General features: G+C 52.0%; 1 protein-coding gene across 2 annotated transcripts in view; it reads right to left on the bottom strand.

Annotated features, from left to right (window-relative positions):
- Positions 1 to 707: 707 nt before the first annotated feature.
- The window catches only part of LOC147086676 (GATA-binding factor 2-like), a 61,968-nt gene continuing 44,567 nt past the window's right edge, over positions 708 to 18,108 (bottom strand). For both annotated transcript variants that reach the window (XM_085978808.1, XM_085978807.1), the window contains exons 4-6: positions 16,771 to 16,916; positions 14,096 to 14,221; positions 708 to 6,254 (exon numbers count right to left, since the gene is read on the bottom strand). In XM_085978808.1, coding sequence (XP_085834934.1) covers positions 5,949 to 6,254; positions 14,096 to 14,221; positions 16,771 to 16,916 — 578 coding nt within the window. In that variant the 3' untranslated portion in view covers positions 708 to 5,948. The remainder of the gene's footprint in view (positions 6,255 to 14,095; positions 14,222 to 16,770; positions 16,917 to 18,108) is intronic.

The following is an 18,108-nucleotide window of genomic DNA, read 5'->3' as shown; positions in this document are numbered from 1 at the left end:
CTGTGCGGAGTTGGCTGTGTTCAGCGAGGACTGCTGTAGGGATGCTATAACGGGCCTCACTGTCCCAGGGCGAGAGACAGAGGGCTGCGGAATGCACTATCGGAGTTAGTGATGATGCAGAGATCTCGTCCATGCCTTTGTTACCTCCGGACTCGCCTATTCCAACGCTCCCCTGGCCGGCCTCCCACCTCCCACCCTCCGTAAACTTGAGCTCATCCCAAACTCTGCTGCCCCGTGTCCTAACTCGCACCGAGTCCCGTTCACCCATCACCCCGTGCTCGCTGACCTTCATTGGCTCCCAGTCAGGCAACGCTTCAATTTTAAAATTCTGACCCTCGTTTTCAAATCCCTCCATGGCCTCCTTGCCCCCCTCCCTATCTCTGTAACCTCCTCCAGCCCCCACAACCCCCCGAGATCTCTGCGCTCCTCCAATTCTGGCCTCTTGAGCATCCCCCCGATTTCCATCGCTCCACCATTGGCGGCCGTGTCTTCAGCCGCCTGGGCTCCGAGCTCTGGAATTCCCTCCTTAAACCTCTCCGCCTCTCTCTCCTCCTTTAAGACACTCCGAAGACGAGTCGCTCCTGCCTTCTCTCCAGGTGGCTGTGGGATCTTTTACGTCCCAATAGCAGGTGGCGGGGTGTCAGAACATCGCAACCCAGAGGGAACTGCAGCCTCAGCGACCAACACTGAATGATTGAGCCAAGCAATTTATTGTTTAAGGGAGGGAGGGAGTTTATTCCACACGGTAAAATATATAAATATACATTGACAATTCGTTAATCGCTTGAGGAAGCTGAGCGAGCGCTTAAAAATAAAATATTTCGACATGAACTGCCCATCCTGTCACTACCCGGGATTGGGGATTGGAGTGGGTGGGCGGAAGTTTTAAAAATTCGTTCCTGGGATGTAGGCGTCGCTGGTAAGGCCGGCATTTATTGCCCATCCCTCATTGCCCTCGAGAAGGTGGTGGTGAGCCGCCTTCTTGAACCACTGCAGTCCCGTGTGGTGAAGGTGCTCCCACAGCGCTGTTAGGGAGGGAGTTCCAGGATTTTGACCCAGCGACGATGAAGGGACGGCCGATATATTTCCAAGTCAGGATGTTGTGTGACTTGGAGGTGGCGGTGTTCCCATGCGCCTGCTGCCCTTGTCCTTCTAGGTGGTAGAGGTCGCGGGTTTGGGAGGGACTGCCGCAGGAGATGTGGGGGTGGAATTTATAACCCCAGTGGGTGGGCAATGGGGTTCCCAACACAAATGAATGGAGAATATTTGGAGGGGGATGATTAATGCTAGTATGTCAAAAATGCTATAAAGTAACATGACAATTCCAGAGTTTCCATTGCACTAAGTAACTCACGCAGAGCTGCACACTCGGGCAGTGTTAGCTTCTAGATGCCTGTTCATTCGGCTCTTACTGCCTCGGGCCAACCCCCTGCAACTGGGGCTGGTGTTTCGCCAGCGGCTCCCCTACCTCGGGTGAGCACCGATGTGTTGAGGGTGGAATGAGGGCTCTCCAGCCGCGGATTAAGGCGACCCGGGGAGTCTGAGCGCCGTGCACTCGCTCGTGTCTCCCCAACGGCGTAAGCAAGCGTGGAGTGAAGGGGAAGAGCGTGTTTGGGGCCTGTTGGTTGCCTGTTCCTTCCCTGGACCAGATTTACGACTTGCTGTATCACGGAGTCCACCCAGTTGGCTTCACTGCGTGAGGGCAGCCTTTGCGAAACACCGTCCTCTCCTTAAATAGGAAATCCAGCTATTGAGCGTTGGTCCAACCTGTTGCCTCCCTTTTCCCCCCCCCGAGAGTTTCAAGCTCAGGAACCATCTCTATCTTTGCTCGTCCTTGCAACCCTCTCGTACTCATCCAGCTCTCGTCTTCGTTTAGCTGGGAGACTATTCCATATATCCCTGTGTAAGGGTGGGGAGGGGGGGATGGGGAAAGGTCTGGTATGAGCTTCATTGAGGTAACACACATGCCCTCTAGTTCTATCATCTGCTCGATCTTCTAATCGAAAACCGCTAGGGCCCGTTCTGCAGGTGAAGCTCACTTTCTGTTGGGGGGCCACAGGCGGCTTGAGGCCTCTCCGGTATCCCGGTTAGGTCCGCTGTCTGGGGGCTCGCAGCCTCGGCAGGCTGGAGCCTCTATTGGTAAGGCTGGGTGCTGAGAGAGCCCGAAGACTTGAGTGTCTTCTGTTGTTCTGGTGAAGATCGCTTGCGGTGGAGAAAACAGTCCTTTGGCAGGATGCTGGCTCTCAAATTCTACCGGCGAGGTGCAAAAGCTTCGTGCCGCTAAGTTCTTTCAAATTCAGAAGACGTGGGTGAACAGCCAAGGCATACATGGCAGAACACAATCCTGGGTTGAAAAGAGTAGGGAAGATGGTACGATAAATCAAGGAATAGTCGTAAGGATTAGCCTTGGAGAGGGTGCAGAGGAGATAGACCAGAATGGTACCAGGGATGAGGGACTTCAATTATGTGGATAGACTGGAGAAGCTGGGGTTGTTCTCCTTAGAGCAGAGAAGGTTAAGGGGAGATTGACCAGAATGGTTCCAGGGATGAGGGACTTCAGTGACGTGGAGAGACTGGAGAAGCTGGGATTGTTCTCCTTGGAGCAGAGAAGGTTAAGGGGAGATTGACCAGAATGGTTCCAGGGATGAGGGACTTCAGTGACGTGGAGAGACTGGAGAAGCTGGGATTGTTCTCCTTGGAGCAGAGAAGGTTAAGGGGAGATTGACCAGAATGGTACCAGGGATGAGGGACTTCAGTGATGTGGAGAGACTGGAGAAGCTGGGATTGTTCTCCTTAGAGCAGAGAAGGTTAAGGGGAGATTGACCAGAATGGTACCAGGGATGAGGGACTTCAGTGATGTGGAGAGACTGGAGAAGCTGGGATTGTTCTCCTTAGAGCAGAGAAGGTTAAGGGGAGATTGACCAGAATGGTACCGGGGATGAGGGACTTCAGTGATGTGGAGAGACTGGAGAAGCTGGGGTTGTTCTCCTTAGAGCAGAGAAGGTTAAGGGGAGATTGACCAGAATGGTACCAGGGATGAGGGACTTCAGTGATGTGGAGAGACTGGAGAAGCTGGGGTTGTTCTCCTTAGAGCAGAGAAGGTTAAGGGGAGATTGACCAGAATGGTACCAGGGATGAGGGACTTCAGTGATGTGGAGAGACTGGAGAAGCTGGGATTGTTCTCCTTAGAGCAGAGAAGGTTAAGGGGAGATTGACCAGAATGGTACCGGGGATGAGGGACTTCAGTGATGTGGAGAGACTGGAGAAGCTGGGGTTGTTCTCCTTAGAGCAGAGAAGGTTAAGGGGAGATTGACCAGAATGGTACCAGGGATGAGGGACTTCAGTGATGTGGAGAGACTGGAGAAGCTGGGATTGTTCTCCTTAGAGCAGAGAAGGTTAAGGGGAGATTTAATCGAGGTGTTAAAAATCATGAAGGGTTTTGATGGAGTAAATTAGGAGAAACTGTTTCCAGTGGCAGGAGGGTCGGTAACCAGAGGACACAGATTGAAGATAATCGGTAAAAGAACCAGAGGGGAGATGAGGAGAATGTTTTTACGCAGCGAGTTGTTGTGATCTGGAATGTGCTGCCTGAAAGGGCGGTGGGAGCAGATTCAATAGTAACTTTCAAAAGGGGAATTGGAGAAATACTTGAAGGGGAACAATGTGCAGGGCTGTGGGGAAAGAGCAGGGGGGAGTGGGACTAATTGGAGAGCTGGTTCAAAGAACAGTCAAGCGCATAAAAACAGCAGCAACAACGTGCATTTATTTAGCAACTATAACTTAGTAAAATGTCCCACAGCGCTTCGCAGGAGCGATTATCAAACAAAATTTGACACCGAGCCACGTAAGGAGATATTAAGGCAGGCGACCAAAAGCTTGGTCAAAGAGGTCAGTTTTAAGGAGCGTCTTAAAGGAGGAGAGAGAGAGGCGGAGAGGTTTATGATGGGAATTCCAGAGCTCCGGGCCCAGGTAACAGAAGGCACGGCCACCAATGGTGGAGCGATGGGAATCGGAGGGGGGGGGGATGCGAAAGAGGCCGGAATTGGAGGAGCGCGGAGATCTCGGAGGGTTTGTAGGGGCTGGAGGAGGTTACAGAGATAGGGAGCTGGGGGGCGAGGAGGCCATGGAGGGATTTGAACACAAGGATGGGCCGAATGTGCTGTATGATTCGAGGCGATGCTAAGCTCAGGTTCGAACAGTCGGTTGACTGTAGGAGGGAGGAGAGGCTGAGGGAGGTTCATAGTTGTGAGGCTCTGGCAAAGAATGAGTTAGGGAACAGGAGACGGTTTCAGACGAGTCACCTCTCAACGCAGTGACGATCCAGGGGAGGAGGAAGAGCGTGAGGGCGGCGAGTTTTGGAACATGGAGGAACAGGAAAGGAGTCACGACAGCCAAAGCTCAGGAGTTTGCACATTCTCCCCATGTTTGCGTGGGTTTCCTCCGGGTGCTCCGGTTTCCTCCCACAGTCCAAAGATGTGCGGGTTAGGTTGATTGGCTATGATAAAAAATTGACCCTTAGTGTTAGGGGGATTAAATACGTGGGGTTACGGGGATAGGGTGGGATGTGTGTTGGTGTGGGGGTTGCGGGGATCGGGTGGGATATGTGTCGGTGCAGGCTCGATGGGCCGAAATGGCCTCTATCTGCACTGTGGGGTTTCTGTGATTCTGTGATAGCAAAATACTGCGGATGCTGGAAATCCGAAATAACAACAGAAGACGCTGGGAAAACTCAGCAGGCCAGGGCAACATCGGTGGAGAGAGAGAAACAGAGTTAACGTTTCAGGTCGAAACCCTTCGTCAGAACTGAGAAAAAAGCAGGAAATGAAACAGATTAAAAGGCAAGTTTGGGGGCTTGGAAATGGGGGAGGGGATGAAAGAACAAAAGGGAAGGTCAGCGAGAGGTGAGGAGACATTGAGAGATATTCAAGGCGAGACGAGATGGTAATAGGACAGGTAAAGAGACAAACAACGGCTCTAGATGAAGTGTGAAATGCGCTGGCAGAGTGAGGGACAGCTGCCATGTGGGAGAGAGAAAAAATGGAAAAGGCACAAACCAAAAATGTGGATAAAAAACATATAAAAATACAATAGGGGCCGAGGTTATGATCTGAAATTGTTGAACTCGATATTCAGTCCTGAAGGCTGTAAAGTGCCTATTCGGAAGATGAGGTGCTGTTCCTCGGGGCCTGTTTGAAGCTGCACAGGGCATCGAAGGCAGACGGTGATGGATTAACCAACGGACGAGAGATGCCGAATTCTCCGCCAGCACCCTTGGCGTGAAGACACTGGGGAATGAACCAGCGCAACTCGTCCTCAGCGCCGTCCCAAGAGTTGGGTGACTGCCACAGCCGCGAGGTTATCAAACGAAGGTCAGCGGGTGGAGTCCCGGTCAGTGGGCGAAGGCTGCTTTTCAGAATGAATCTTTCCGAACACAATTCTTCAAAGACGCGGCCGCTAGGGAAGGCAAGCTGAGGCCTGCTGTCTAGGGTACCGTCGCGATTATAAACAGAGCAGGAGATGAGGTACATCAGGAAGTGCTGGTTCCAGGTCAGCGGGCTTGGGTCTTCAAAGACTGATCAACGAGTAAGCCAGATCTTATCTTTCCCCAGTGAAAATCCTTCTCAAGGAATGCTTCATTCTCTGTTAATCGTCTTGCTGAGAATTTGGTCCATTGAGCAAGCATTAGGATTATTTAAAGTCATCAACTGATGTATAAATTTGAGAAGAAACAGCTGGTTCGGGCCCTGGACTCCAGGACAGGCCCCTGATAGAAGGAAGGCCGCGTGTTGTATTCTTACGGAGAAAAACTGCCCAGTCACAAATATAAAATGTATGAATCCATCGGCTACGCCAGTACCGTAATCACGTCAAGCAGAGCGTGGGCGTGACACCTTGCGTGGGAGATCAGCGATAATCCAAAGGCGATCCCGCTGGGTGGAGGTGACGCCTTAACTGAGGGCGGACACCATACTGGTGGCAGGGTGGTGGCTGTAGGTCAAGGTTGACTGCGGGTGCAGGGCCGCGGGCGCGGCGAGCAGGTGAGGGGCGTGGCCGTAGGGAATCATGTGGCCGACCGAGGTCATGTGGCTCTGGAACGCGGCGGAGCTCAAGGAGAAAGGGGGGCCCTCTTCCGCGAAATCTTTGGCCAGCTCGCTAAAGTGCTCCTGAGACTTCTTTGCCTTCTTCGACTTGTTGGAGACTTTCCTGTTCCGCGTTTGGATGCCGTCCTTCTTCATCGTCAGCGGTCTGTTCACCTGCAGCGACGGCAATGAAAAGCGTTGGATGGTGCCCGATGAGAGGAGCGGTAGAGAGAGCTTTACTCGGTATCTAACCCGTGCTGTACCTGCCCTGGGAATGTTTGATGGGGCCATTGTAGAGGGATCTTTACTCTATATCTAACCCGTGCTGTACCTGCCCTGTGAGTGTTTGATGGGGACAGTGTAGAGGGAGCTTTACTCTGTATCTAACCCATGCTGTGCCTGCCCTGGGAGTGTTTGATGCGACAGTGTAGAGGGAGCTTTACTCTGTATCTAATCCCGTGCTGTACCTGCTTGGGAGTGTTTGATGGGACAGTGCAGAGGGAGCTTTACTCTGTATCTAACCCGTGCTGTACCTGCCCTGGGAGTGTTTGATGGGACAGTGTAGAGGGAGCTTTACTCTGTATCTAACCCATGCTGTACCTGCCCTGGAAGTGTTTGATGGGACAGTGTAGAGGGAGCTTTACTCTGTATCTAACCTGTGCTGTACCTGCCCTGGGAGTGTTTGATGGGACAGTGTAGAGGGAGCTTTGCTCTGTATCTAACCCGTGCTGTACCTGTCCTAGGAGTGTTTTATGGGACAGTGTAGAGGGAGCTTTACTCAGTATCTAACCACATGCTGTACCTGTCCTGGGAGTGTTTGATGGGACAGTGTAGAGGGAGCTTTACTCGGTATCTAACCCGTGCTGTACCTGCCCTGGGAATGTTTGATGGGGACAGTGTAGAGGGAGCTTTACTCTGTATCTAACCCGTGCTGTACCTGCCCTGGGAGTGTTTGATGGGGACAGTGTAGAGGGAGCTTTACTCTGTATCTAACCCGTGCTGTACCTGCCCTAGGAGTGTTTGATGGGACAGTGTAGAGGGAGCTTTACTCTGTATCTAACCCATGCTCTACCTGCCCTGGGAGTGTTTGATGGGACAGTGTAGAGGGAGCTTTACTCTGTATCTAACCCGTGCTGTACCTGCCCTGGGAGTGTTTGATGGGACAGTGTAGAGAGAGCTTTACTCGGTATCTAACTCATGCTGTACCTGCCCTGGGAGTGTTTGATGGGGACAGTGTAGAGGGAGCTTTACTCTGTATCTAACCCATGCTGTACCTGCCCTGGGAGTGTTTGATGGGGACAGTGCAGAGGGAGCTTTACTCTGTATCTAACCCATGCTGTACCTGCCCTGGGAGTGTTTGATGGGACAGTGTAGAGGGAGCTTTACACTGTATCTACCCCGCGCTGTTCCTGCCCTGGGAGTGTTTGATGGGACAGTGTAGAGGGAGCTTTACTCTGTATCTAACCCATGCTGTACCTGCCCTGGGAGTGTTTGATGCGACAGTGTAGAGGGAGCTTTACTCTGTATCTAACCCCGTGCTGTACCTGCTTGGGAGTGTTTGATGGGACAGTGTAGAGGGAGCTTTACTCTGTATCTAACCCGTGCTGTACCTGCCCTGGGAGTGTTTGATGGGACAGTGTAGAGGGAGCTTTACTCTGTATCTAACCCATGCTGTACCTGCCCTGGGAGTGTTTGATGGGACAGTGTAGAGGGAGCTTTACTCTGTATCTAACCCCGTGCTGTACCTGCCCTGGGAGTGTTTGATGGGACAGTGTAGAGAGAGCTTTACTCTGTATCTAACCCATGCTGTACCTGCCCTGGGAGTGTTTGATGGGACAGTGTAGAGGGAGCTATACTCTGTATCTAACCCGTGCTGTACCTGCCCTGGGAGTGTTTGATGGGACAGTGTAGAGGGAGCTTTACTCTGTATCTAACCCGTGCCGGACCTGCCCTGGGAGTGTTTGATGGGGACAGTGTAGAGGGAGCTTTACTCTGTATCTAACCCCGTGCTGTACCTGCCCTGGGAGTGTTTGATGGGACAGTGTAGAGGGAGCTTTACTCTGTATCTAACCCCGTGCTGTACCTGCCCTGGGAGTGTTTGATGGGACAGTGTAGAAGAGGGAGCTTTACTCTGTATCTAACCCGTGCTGTACCTGCTCTGGGAGTGTTTGATGGGGACAGTGTAGAGGGAGCTTTACTCTGTATCTAACCCCGTGCTGTACCTGCCCTGGGAGTGTTTGATGGGACAGTGTAGAAGAGGGAGCTTTACTCTGTGTCTAACCCGTGCCGGACCTGCCCTGGGAGTGTTTGATGGGGACAGTGTAGAGGGAGCTTTACTCTGTATCTAACCCCGTGCTGTACCTGCCCTGGGAGTGTTTGATGGGGACAGTGTAGAGGGAGCTTTACTCTGTATCTAACCCGTGCTGTACCTGCCCTGGGAGTGTTTGATGGGACAGTGTAGAGGGAGCTTTACTCTGTATCTAACCCGTGCTGTACCTGCCCTGGGAGTGTTTGATGGGGAAAGTGTGGAGTCAGCTTCATTTGGTTAAGCCCTATTAAAATACAAATCTTCAATGGAACTACAGGGCCCAGAAGCTGCCCCTCTCTCTAAGAGGCATGACTGAAATCATTAGCTCATTATCATAGAGTCTAAACCGCACAGAAGGAGGCCATTCGGCCCATCAAGTCCGTGCCGGCTCTCTGTAGAGCAATCCAGTCAGTCCCATTCCCCCGCTCTATCCCCGTAGCCCTGCAAGTTTATTCCCCTCGAGTGCCTATCCAGTCTCCCCTTGAAAACATTGAGTGTATCCACTTCCACCACTTCCCTCGGCAGCGAGTTCCAGGTCCTCACCACTCGCTGCGTAAAAATATTTTCCCATACGTCCCCCCTGTATCTCGTACCCAAAACCTTAAATCTGTGTCCCATAGAAACATAGAAGATAGGAGCAGGAGTCGGCCATTCGGCCCTGCGAGCCTGCTCCGCCATTCAATGAGATCATGGCTGATCATCCAAATTCAGTACCCTGTCCCTGCCTTTTCCCCATATCCCTTGATCCCTTTAGCCTCAAGAAATCCCCTAGTCCTTGTACCATCAACTAGTGGGAACGGCCTTTCCCCGTCTAGCCTATCCAAACCCGCCATAATCTTGTACACCTCGATCAAATCACCCCTCGACCTCCTTTGCTCTAATGAAAACAAATCCAGCTTCTCCAACCTGTCCTTGTAGCTAAGATCCCCCATCCCTGGAACCATTCTGGTAAATCTCCTCTGCACCCTCTCAAGGGCCTTCACATCCTTCCTAAAGTGCGGTGACCAGCACTGGACGCAATACTCCAGTTGTGGCCTAACCAGCACTTTATAAAGGTTCAGCATAACTTCTCTACTTTTGTACTCAATACCTCTATTTATGAAGCCCAAATCCCATATGCTTTGCTAACCACTCTCTCAATATGTCCCGCCACCTTCAGGGACCTATGCACATTAACTCCCAGGTCCCTCTGTCGCTGCACACTCTGTAAAACTGTGCCATTAAGTGTATATTGCCTCTCCCTGCTCCTTCTGCCAAAATGTATCACCTCACACTTCTCTGTATTAAATTCCATCTGCCACTTGTCTGCCCATTCTGCTAGCCTTTCTATGTCCTGTTGCAGTCGATTGGTATCATCATCACTGTTTGCCACACCCCCAAGTTTGGTGTCATCGGCAAATTTAGAAATTCTACTCTGTATTCCAATATCCAGGTCATTTATATATATCAAAAAAAGCAGTGGCCCCAGCACTGACCCTTGGGGAACACCACTGTCTACCATCCTCCAGTCTGAAAAACAGCCATTTACCACAACTCACCGTTTTCTGTCCTGAAGCCAATTCCTTATCCAAGCTGCCACTGACCCACCGATTCCATGAGCCTCAATTTTGTTAGCCAGCCTTCTATGTGGTACTTTGTCAAACGCCTTCCTAAAATCCATGTAGACAACATCTACTGCATTCCCTTCATCAATCCTCCCTGTTACTTCATCAAAACATTCAATGAGTTTAGTCAAACACGATCTGCCTTTTACAAACCTCTCCAAATGCCCGTTAATTTTTTCCTTGATTATTGTTTCTAAAACTTTACCCACCACTGATGTTAAACTGACCGGCCTGCAGTTACTAGGATTGTCCTTACACCCTTTCTTGAACAATGGTGTCACATTTGCCACTTTCCAATCCTCAGGCACCTCCCCTGCATCTAGGGAAGATTGGAAAATCATGGCAAGCCCTTCCGCTATCTCCTCCCCCAATTCCCTTAGCAACCTGGGATGCAAGCCATCCAAGCCAGGCGACTTGTCCACTCTAAGCATACCCAGCCTTTCTAGTACCTCCTGTCTATCAATTTTCACCCCTTCCATTGCTTCTACCTTTTCCACTTCTATCGATATTTTGTCAGCATCCACCTCCTTAGTAAACACCGATACAAAGTACTCAGTGAGTATTCTAGCCTTGCCCTGCGCCTCTAAGCATATATCACCTTCTTTGTCCTTAATAGGCCCCACCCCACCTCTTACTGTTTACATGAAGATTTTTGGGTTCCCTTTTATGTTAACCGCAATTCTACTCTCATATTCTCACTTTGCCAATCTTATTTTCATCTTCACATCCCCTCTCAACTTATTGTATTTGGTCTGGTTCTCCCTTGAAGAATTCACCTGACATGCATCATACACCCTCTTTTTTTGTTTCATCATCTTCTCTATCTCCCTCGTCATCCAAGGAGCCCTTGCTTTGGTTCCCTTACCCTTCCCTCTTGTTGGAATGTACCTAGCCTGTACTTGGAACATCTCCTCCTTAAAGATCACCCATTGTTCCGTTACAGTTTTTCCTGTCAGTCTTTGGTTCCATTTTACCCTGGCTAGATCCTTTCACATCCCATTGAAGTTAGCCCTATTCCAGTTTAGAAGTTCCACTCTAGATTGTTCCTCGCTCCTCTCCATTGCTAATCTAAATCTTATGATACGATGATTACTCGTACCCAAGTGTTCTCCCACAGACACTGGGTCGACCTGGCCCACCTCATTCCCCAGCACCAGATCCAGCAATGCCTCCTTCCTAGTTGGGCCAAGAACATACTGGTCAAGGAAATTCCTCCCCCGTCCTTTCCCTTTACCCTAGCATTATCCCAATCAATATTTGGGTAATTAAAGTCCCCCAATATCACCACTCTATAGCTCTTGCATATCTCTGCGATTTCCCTGCAGATTTGCTCCTCTCCCTCCCTCTCACTATTTGGAGGCCTATAGAATACCCACAATAGTGTGATCAAACCCTTTTTGCTCCTCAACTCTAACCAAATGGATTCTGTCCTTGTCCCCTCGAGGACATCCTCCCTTTCCAACACTACAATGTCTTCCCTAATCAGCACTGAACACCTTGCACCCTTGAATATTAAGTGCCCAGTCCTCACCATTTTTAAGCCACGTTTCCGTTATTGCCACAACATCATATTGCCACACAGCTAATTGTGCTTGTAGCTCACCAACCTTATTCACCACACTTTGTGCATTTATGTACATGCATTCTAAAACCTATTTTGAATTTTTCGTAGTCTTTCTTAGTCTGCTCCTATCTAATGTGGTACTGCTTCCGCCTCCAGCACTATCTTCACTAGTACTATCCAACACACTCACTCTTTTATGCACCTTATTCCTCTTTTCTACTCCTATATGCTGACGCCCATCCCCCTGCCAAGCTAGTTTAAACCCTCCCCAACAGCACAAGCAAACCTCCCCCATGAGAATATTGGTCCCGGCTCTGTTGAGGTGCAACCCGTCCGGCTTGCACAGGTCCCACCTTCCCCAGAAACGGTCCCAATGCCTCAGGAATCTAAAGCCCTCCCTCCTGCACCATCTCTCCAGCCACGCATTCATCTGTTCTATCCTCCTATTCCTGTACTCACTAGCACGTGGCACCGGGAGTAATCCGGAGAGTACTACCTGTCAGCCAGTGGCTCAGTGGGTTGTACTCTCGTCTCTGAGTCAGATGGCTGTGGGTTCAAGTCCCACTCCAGGGACTTGAGCACATAAATCTAGGCTGACACTCCAGTGCAGTGCTGAGGGAGCGCTGCACTGTCGGAGGTGCCGTCTTTCGGGTGAGACGTTAAGCCGAGGTCCCGTCTGCTCTTTCAGGCGGACGTAAAAGATCCCACGGCACTATTTCGAAGAAGAGCAGGGGGGGAGTTCTCCCCGATGTCCTGGCCAATATTTATCCCTCAACCAACATAACAAAAACAGATTATCTGGTCATTATCACATTGCTGTTTGCTGTGCGCAAATTGGCTGCCGCGTTTCCCACATTACAACAGTGACTGCACTTCGAAAAGTACTTCATTGGCTGCGAAGTGCTTTGAGACGTCCGGTGGTCGTGGAAGGCGCTGGAGAGATGCGAGTCTGTCTTTCTTTGAGGTCCTGCTTTTTAATCTCTCTCCTAGCTCCCGAAACTCTGCCTGCAGGACCTCATCCCTTTTTCTGCCTATGTTGTGCGAAGGTGTGGACTCGTGTCCAGCATTCACAATATATATTAATGATGATCTAGACGAGGGAACTAGATGTAATATCTCCAAGTTTGCAGACGACACAAAGCTCGGTGGGCGTGTGTGCTGTGAGGGGGGTGCCGAGAAACTCCAGTATGATTTGGACAGGTTCGGTGATTGGGCAGAAGCATGGCAGATGCAGTATAATGTGGATAAATGCGAGGTTATCCACTTTGGTGGCAAAAACAGGAAGGCAGATTATTATCTGAACGGCAATAGATTGGGAGAAGGGGAAGTGCAACGAGACCTGGGTGTCCTTGTGCACCAGTCACTGCAGGTGCAGCAGGCGGTTAAGGCAAATGGTATGTTGGCCTTCGTAGCGAGAGGATTTGAGTACAGGAGCAAGGATGTCTTGCTGCAGTTGTACAGGGCCTTGGTGAGACCACATCTTGAGTATTGTGTGCAGTTTTGGTCGCCTTATCTGAGGAAGGATGTTCTTGCCATGGAGGGAGTGCAGCGAAGATTCAACAGGCTGATACCTGGGATGGCAGGAATGACGTATGAGGAGAGGTTGGGTCAATTGGGCTTATACTCGCTGGAGTTTAGAAGAATGAGAGGGGATCTCATTGAAACTTATAAAATTCTAACAGGACTAGACAGACTAGATGCAGGAAGGATGTTCCCGATGGCGGGGAATCCAGAACCAGGGGTCACAGTCTAAGGATAAGGGGTAAGCCATTTAGGACAGAGATGAGGAGGAATTTCTTCACCCAGAGAGTGGTGAACCTGTGGAATTCTCTACCACAGAAGGCAGTGGAGGCCAATTCATTAAATATATTCAAGAAGGAGTTGGATATATTTCTTAAGGCTAAAGGGATCAAGGGATATGGGGAGAAGGCAGGGACAGGGTACTGAATTTGGATGGTCAGCCATGATCTCATTGAATGGCGGAGCAGGCTCGAGGGGCCGAATGGCCTACTCCTGCTCCTATCTTCTATGTTTCTATGTTTCTAAATCCACTAGGGAATTCAGGAGAAACTTCTTTACCCAGAGAGTGGTGAGAATGTGGAACTCGCTACCACAGGTGCTGTCTTTCGGGTGAGACGTTAAACCGAGGCCCCCGTCTGCCCTCTCGGGTGGACGTAAAAGATCCCACGGCCACTATTGGAAGAAGAGCAGGGGGGAGTTCTCCCCGGTCCTGGGGCCAATATTTATCCCTCAACCAACATCACTAAAAACAGATGATCTGGTCATTATCACATTGGCTGTTTGTGGGAGCTTGCTGTGCGCAATTTGGCCTGCCGCATTTCCTACATTACAACAGTGACCACACTTAAAAAAAAAAAGTACTTCATTGGCTGTGAAGCGCTTTGGGACGTCCTGAGATTGATGAAAGGCGCTGGAGAGACGCGAGTACATGAACACCAGCTTGGATCAGATGGGCCGAACGGCCTGTTTCTGTGCAGTAGACCCGATGTGATTCACGGGGGACGACGTTCACACCTACATTGTGTAGTTTGTAGTACAGCCCGCAGGCATTGCAGACCGGGTCGCCGCTGATGTTGCGTCTCCACAGCGTGGTGGTGCTGGTGTGGCAGTTGGCGCACTGCGTCCCCGCTCGCTTGCTCACGATCTGAATCGAGAAAAGGTTTGAGTGAGAAAAAAAAATAGAGGCTGAACGAACTTCACATTTCTCCCCCCCACCTCCCCGTGACTCATAGCCAGGGGAGGAGTGGGGGGGGGGGGGCGAGGGAAAGTCTAGTACCGCGGGTGCCCTCAAGTATCTCAGCCAAATGACCATCCCTCGCCTACGGAGCCTGGGCACCGAGTTCCAGGCAAGGGTAGGGAGGGCATCGCGGAGATACCGGCTCCTGCATGGTGGTGGGGCGGTCACGCGTGGGAAGCTGTCGGATTATCGTAACAATCGGAAGGAAACCCGCCACCCTTATCCGGTCTCCAGTCCCACACCAACCGTGCTTGACTCGAGCCACTAGAAGGTCCACCACCGCCACCAGCACCTTCTGAGGGCAATTAAGGGATGGGCAATAAATGCTGGCCTTGCCAGCGACACCCAGATCCCGAGAAAGAATAAAAAGCACAATCCACCTCCACGCACATAAGTTGCGGCAGAGGTCACTGGACAGCGATCCCTCCCGTTACCGGGGACATTCAGGCCGCCTGTACCGCTCCGGCTGAGATTGACTAACTAAACACGATAAATCTGCCGGCCCATCGAGGAGGGAGTCCGCAGGCACTGCAATCATTGGTGCTTACGTCAAGACCTCGGAGAGTGGTGCAGGGGAGATTGACCAGAATGGTCCCAGGGATCAGGGACTTCAGTGATGTGGAGAGACTGGAGAAGCTGGGATTGTTCTCCTTAGAGCAGAGAAGGTTAAGGGGAGATTGACCAGAATGGTCCCAGGGATCAGGGACTTCAGTTATGTGGAGAGACTGGAGAAGCTGGGGTTGTTCTCCTTAGAGCAGAGAAGGTTAAGGGGAGATTGACCAGAATGGTACCGGGGATGAGGGACTTCAGTGATGTGGAGAGACTGGAGAAGCTGGGGTTGTTCTCCTTAGAGCAGAGAAGGTTAAGGGGAGATTGACTAGAATGGTACCAGGGATGAGGGACTTCAGTGATGTGGAGAGACTGGAGAAGCTGGGATTGTTCTCCTTAGAGCAGAGAAGGTTAAGGGGAGATTGACCAGAATGGTACCAGGGATGAGGGACTTCAGTGATGTGGAGAGACTGGAGAAGCTGGGATTGTTCTCCTTAGAGCAGAGAAGGTTAAGGGGAGATTGACCAGAATGGTCCCAGGGATCAGGGACTTCAGTGATGTGGAGAGACTGGAGAAGCTGGGGTTGTTCTCCTTAGAGCAGAGAAGGTTAAGGGGAGATTGACCAGAATGGTACCGGGGATGAGGGACTTCAGTGATGTGGAGAGACTGGAGAAGCTGGGGTTGTTCTCCTTGGAGCAGAGAAGGTTAAGGGGAGATTGACCAGAATGGTTCCAGGGATGAGGGACTTCAGTGATGTGGAGAGATTGGAGAAGCTGGGATTGTTCTCCTTAGAGCAGAGAAGGTTAAGGGGAGATTGACCAGAATGGTACCAAGGATGAGGGACTTCAGTTACGTGGAGAGACTGGAGAAGCTGGGGTTGTTCTCCTTAGAGCAGAGAAGGTTAAGGGGAGATTGACCAGAATGGTACCAGGGAAGAGGGACTTCAGTGACGTGGAGAGACTGGGGAAGCTGGGGTTGTTCTCCTTGGAGCAGAGAAGGTTAAGGGGAGATTGACCAGAATGGTCCCAGGGATCAGGGACTTCAGTGATGTGGAGAGACTGGAGAAGCTGGGGTTGTTCTCCTTAGAGCAGAGAAGGTTAAGGGGAGATTGACCAGAATGGTCCCAGGGATCAGGGACTTCAGTGATGTGGAGAGACTGGAGAAGCTGGGGTTGTTCTCCTTAGAGCAGAGAAGGTTAAGGGGAGATTGACCAGAATGGTATCAGGGATGAGGGACTTCAGTGATGTGGAGAGACTGGAGAAGCTGGGATTGTTCTCCTTGGAGCAGAGAAGGTTAAGGGGAGATTTAATTATGAGGGGATTTGATAAGAGTGGATCGGGAGAAACTGTTTCCACCGACATGAGGATTGGACACCAAATGAAGATAATTGGCAAAAGAACCAAAGGGGAGATGAGGAGATTTAAAAAAAAAAGAATTCTCTACCCCAGAGGGCTGTGGAGGCTCAGTCGTTGAGTATATTCAAGGCTGAGATCGAGAGATTTTTGGACTCGAGGGTAATCGAGGGATATGGGGATCAGGCGGGAAAGTGGAGTTGAGGTCGATGATCAGCCGTGATCTTATTGAATGGCGGAGCAGGCTCAAGGTGCCGAATGGCCGACTCCTGCTTCTGATTCTTACAGTATGTTGTGATCTGGAATGCTCGCCCCAAAAGGACAATGGGAGCAGATTCAATAGTAACTTTCAAAAGGGAATTGGATAAATACTTGTAAAGGAGAAATGTGCCGGGCTGCGGGGAAAGAGCAGGGGGAAGTGGGACTAATTGGAGAGCTCGTTCAAAGAGCCGGCACAGGCACGATGGGCCGAATGGCCTCCTCCTGTGCTGGGTGATTCCACGGTTCAAGGTGGGCCACAGTTTTACCCCGGGGTCTGAGATGGTCAGCACTCACCAGTCGCTTCTTTGGCCGGATGAGGGGTCGGTTCTGGCCATTCATCTTGTGGTACAGGCCGCAGGCATTGCACAGGTAGTGTCCTGTCCCGTCCCGCCGCCACAGCGGAGTGGCCGTCGCTCCGCAGTTCACGCATTCCCGAGCCTCTGAAAACAAACAGGCCGAACCGTGTTCAGTGAGACCCGGGGAGATGTCGTCGGGGAACTCTCACCCCACCCGAACCCCCTCTTCCCTGGGAGGGGGAAATTCGCAGGGACAAATAGGTTTTAACCAGAGAGGGTGGCGGAGTGGGTAGATCGTGGGTGCGAGTCCCACTCCAGAGACTCGAGCACAGAATCCAGGCCGACACTCCCTCGGTGCCAGTACTGAGGGAGCGCCGCACTGTCGGAAGGATGGTACTGAGGGAGCGCCGCACTGTCGGAGGGTCAGTACTGAGGGAGCGCCGAACTGTCGGAGGGGCGGTACTGAGGGAGCACCGCACTGTCGGAGGGGCGGTACTGAGGGAGCGCCGCACTGTCGGAGGGGCAGTACTGAGGGAGTGCCGCACTGTCGGAGGGGCAGTACTGAGGGAGCGCCGAACTGTCGGAGGGGCGGTACTGAGGGAGCGCCGCACTGTCGGAGGGTCAGTACTGAGGGAGCGCCGAACTGTCGGAGGGGCGGTACTGAGGGAGCGCTGCACTGTCGGAGGGGCGGCACTGAGGGAGCGCCGCACTGTCGGAGGGGCGGTACTGAGGGAGCGCCGCACTGTCGGAGGGGCAGTACTGAGGGAGCGCCGCTCTGTCGGAGGGACGGTACTGAGGGAGTGCCGCACTGTCGGAGGGGCAGTACTGAGGGAGCGCCGCACTGTTGGAGGGGCAGTGCTGAGGGAACGCCGCACTGTCGGAAGGGCAGTACTGAGTGAGTGCCGCACTGTCGGAGGGGCGGTACTGAGGGAGCGCCGCACTGTCGGAGGGGCAGTACTGAGGGAGCGCCGCAATGTCGGAGGGGCAGTACTGAGTGAGTGCCGCACTGTCGGAGGGGTGGTACTGAGGGAGCGACGCACTGTCAGAGGGGCGGTACTGAGGGAGCGCCGCACTGTCAGAGGGGCGGTACTGAGGGAGCGCCGCACTGTCAGAGGGGCGGTACTGAGGGAGCGCCGCACTGTCGGAGGGGAGGTACTGAGGGAGCGCCGCACTGTCGGAGGGTCAGCACTGAGGGAGCTCCGCACTGTCGCAGGGGCAGTAGAGGGAGCACCGCACTGTCGGAGGGGCAGTACTGAGGGAGCGCCGCACTGTCGGAGGGGCGGCACTGAGGGAGCGCCGCACTGTCGGAGGGGCGGTACTGAGGGAGTGCCGCACT

Source organism: Somniosus microcephalus, unplaced genomic scaffold (assembly GCF_052327205.1).
Source record: "Somniosus microcephalus isolate GS21.2 unplaced genomic scaffold, FLI_Smic_1.0 unresolved_chr7, whole genome shotgun sequence".
NCBI classification, from domain to species: Eukaryota; Metazoa; Chordata; class Chondrichthyes; order Squaliformes; family Somniosidae; genus Somniosus; species Somniosus microcephalus.
This window is presented reverse-complemented; position numbering and strand designations above follow the sequence as displayed.